The sequence below is a fragment of the Nannochloropsis gaditana genome (assembly GCF_000240725.1).
Source record: "Nannochloropsis gaditana CCMP526 unplaced genomic scaffold scaffold1280, whole genome shotgun sequence".
NCBI classification, from domain to species: domain Eukaryota; class Eustigmatophyceae; order Eustigmatales; family Monodopsidaceae; genus Microchloropsis; species Microchloropsis gaditana.
In genome coordinates this window covers 1-3,506 of record NW_005802673.1, presented here as the reverse complement: position 1 = coordinate 3,506, position 3,506 = coordinate 1, and the positions used below count along the sequence as shown (strand labels likewise).

The following is a 3,506-nucleotide window of genomic DNA, read 5'->3' as shown; positions in this document are numbered from 1 at the left end:
AAATATTAGCAAATACGCCAACGACAAGGAGATATCCAGCATTTTGAACGAGCTGCAGTCCTTGTTCAAAAAATGATCTAGCGTAATGAACGAGCAAGAGAGACAAAGTCGCAAAGGTGTTTTTCCAGATGATCGTGATGTCCTAACGAGTTTTTGCGACGGTGTCAGGTTGTAGATGTGTGGCTTTCAATTGACATCAACAGCCGACTGAGACAAGCGTTTTCTCACATCGGACAGAAGAGCAAAGGGCGTGAATGGAAAGAAGATTAACATCAATTTGACGAACACCCAGGTTTCTGATTTTTTAAAAATGTGGTTTTGTTCTTGGGGAATGTAAAAAGCTCGGTGAGCTCTCGGAACCGATGGGGAGGTTGTAACGGCGATCGTATACCACGCGGAGAACGATGACCTCGAAGCAATGGCTTGTGCAAACCCAGTTACAAAGTGTACTCCATGGGCATAGAATGAAGTCTTGAAGTGACAGGCAGCGCATCCTGAGGCTTAAGCTTGAAAGGTGGACTGGCGGCACCCTGATGCCTGAACGGACGCTTCAGCTGAAGATACCAATACGTCATCATTTTTACAAATGTGTTTATACTACAGGCATACACAGAGACGACAAAGGAGTACATGGAGAAAGAGAAGAGTTTAAGAACCTTACGTAGACAGCATTCTCAATCAAAAATTTCAAGAGCGGTGCCGTTTAGCAAAATAGTAGAGTCACCACGGGTCTCAAGCCGACATCGCGCAAAACGAAGACTTAAGGACTCTCTTTTCTTCATCTGTGGGGTCATGGTTTTCCTCGCGATAGGGAGTAAAGCCTCCACGATTCAGCAGTCCTCGACACCCCTCTGCGCATTCGCGGCCCGTCTTTCTCTTCAAAGGCCTATTGTGTCGCACCGTATCAACCTCCGCTCACCTCAACGTTCCCGACTAACCGCCCTATCTAGCAATGCCGAGCCCGCGACGGCTTCTGCCAACCAAGCTATACCTACCGATTTTGAATCGAGCTTCCTTCAAACACTTAGTGCGCGTGGGTATATCCATCAGTGCACCGACTTCAAAGCTTTGGACGAGGCCTGCGCGGCCGGTAAGCCCATTGCGGCGTATTTAGGCTTCGACGCCACAGCCCCGAGCCTGCACGTTGGGAGCTTGCTGCAAATAATGATTTTGCGACACCTGCAGAAGTCAGGACACAAGCCCTTGGTGCTAATGGGAGGAGGGACCACGAAGGTGGGGGATCCGTCGGGAAAGGATGAAGCGCGAAAACTGATGACCTACGAGACCATCCAGGGGAATATCGCCTCCATTTCCGAGGTATTCCGGCGCTTCCTTGCCTTCGGAGACGGTGCCACGGACGCGCTCCTCGTCAACAATGACGAGTGGTTGTCGCCCCTGCGGTACCTGGACTTTTTGAGAGACTACGGCCAGCACTTCACCATCAACCGGATGCTCAACTTCGAGAGTGTAAAGATGCGCCTCGATCGAGAGTCTCCCTTGTCCTTTCTCGAGTTCAACTACATGATTTTACAGGCCTACGACTTCTTGGAGCTCTCACGCAGATACCAAGCCCGCCTGCAGTTGGGGGGATCGGACCAGTGGGGCAACATCATCAACGGGGTGGAGCTGGCGCGTAAGGTGGATGGGCGACACCTCTTCGGGTTGACAGCCCCCCTCATGACCACGTCCGACGGGAAGAAAATGGGCAAGACAGCCTCGGGCGCGGTCTGGTTGAAGAAGGAGCTGCTTTCGGAGTATGACTACTGGCAATTTTGGCGGAACACGAATGACGCGGACGTGACACGATTTTTGAAGCTCTTTACTGAGGTGCCTCTGGAGAAGATCGAGGAGCTGGCCCGCTTGGAGGGGGCGGGCATAAATGAAGCAAAGGTCATACTGGCAGACGAAGCCACTAAACTTTTACATGGCGAGGAGTGTCTGAAGGAGATTCACGCGACTGTGGCCAACCTTTTTGCGGGGGGCAGCACGGAAGACACCGCAGCTTTGCCGCGCGTGGTCGTAACAAAATCTGAGCTGGGAGATGCAGGCGTCCAAGTTGCTGAGCTTTTTGTGCGCCTTGACCTCGCGAAATCGAAGGCAGAGGCTCGACGACTTATCAAAGGAGGAGGGGCGCGCTTAAACGGAGAGCAAATCAAAGAAGAGACTTTTGTGGTGACTGTGGACAGCTTTGACAAACCGGAAATAATGCTGTCAGCGGGCAAGAAAAAACACGGCATGGTCGAGCTTAGTGGCTAAAGCAAATACAGAGATGACGCTGATAAAACCAAAATTACACGACTGAAGTATTTTTTAAGACACGTATTTTTTAAGACACTTTGGGTCTCGTTTGTTTTGCTTTTGCTCATCACATCTCTTGCGGGGACGGGAGGTCGAGGCAACGAACGCGTATACTGACATTTGAAAAAGAGGCACCTGAAAGCCATTCTTGACTCCTCCCCTTCCTTTTCTCTTCCTTTTCTCTTCCTTGCTGAGACAGCCACGAAGGGACTCAGAATCTAGTCTGAGTGACCGCCTCTGCATCCAAAGTCTTTGCCCGGCCATGTTCGATGTGGAACTGGCCCTGGCGGAGGCGGGGAGCAAGAGTCACACAATTATACTCCGTCGGGACTATCAAGAGTTTCGGGCGCTGCATTTGGCCTTGGATAATTTGATTACAAGCAGCAAGGTGCGTATCACATTTCTGACGGACGATGGATTTGAATTATGTCGCGTAAAGACGCCTGAAAGGGTGCACATGCTTAGCCCGCTCCCCTCACACAATAGAAGGATGTCACCTTGCCAGCTTTGCCACAATATATGGAGGGATCAACGGACGCCCAAATGGCTGAAGCGTTGACCACGTACCTGTACGACCTCATGGCCATCCCGGACGTGACTGCTTCCCGCCAGTTCCTCTCTCTCCTCAACGACCACGACGGCGCTGGGGGTGCGGAGACCTCCGGCCTGGCCCCTGAAAGCGCCGTGGACTTCTTATTGCAACCCTGCGCTCCTACGTCTTTGTACGTTCCTCGACGGGCCAAGCATGAAGAAGACGTGGAAGTTTCCGCCGGGTCGACCGTCTTGTGGCGCTTCTCTGTCGGGGACGGTCTAGACATCTCCTTCAAGGGCACTTTTCGCCCCCATGCCGGCACCGCTGACACCTCCCCAACCGAGGATCTGACTCCCTTACCCGTGGAAATCGTCGTGGAGGGCCGTTTTCCTCAGGCAGGAAGTGCTGTGCCCGCGCCTCTCAGCCCCGACGCAGAGGCGGGACGGGCCGAGGATGTCCAGGGATGCTACTCGGTGCCAGCGGAGTCCTTGGGGGGCGTCTGCTCCTTCTGCTGGGACAACAGCTACTCCCGCCTACGCGGCAAACAGGTGCAGTACGTGCTGCAGGTGGTAACAGAGGAAGCGATGCAAGCAGCCGTGGAAGCAGCCACGGAATCGTCGCGGGCCTCGCGCCGAACCCGGGGTGTGGTCGGGAGACGCCTCCAGAAAGGGGGGGG

The 3,506-nt window shown here is 53.4% G+C and overlaps 1 protein-coding gene across 1 annotated transcript; it reads left to right on the top strand.

The window, feature by feature from the left end:
* Positions 1–2,917: 2,917 nt before the first annotated feature.
* Positions 2,918–3,282, top strand: NGA_2062200 (uncharacterized protein; the record flags this gene model as incomplete). The annotated part of the gene is made up of 1 exon (XM_005852410.1): positions 2,918–3,282. A coding segment is annotated over one exon (365 nt), but the record flags the coding sequence as incomplete, so codon positions are not given.
* Positions 3,283–3,506: the final 224 nt, after the last annotated feature.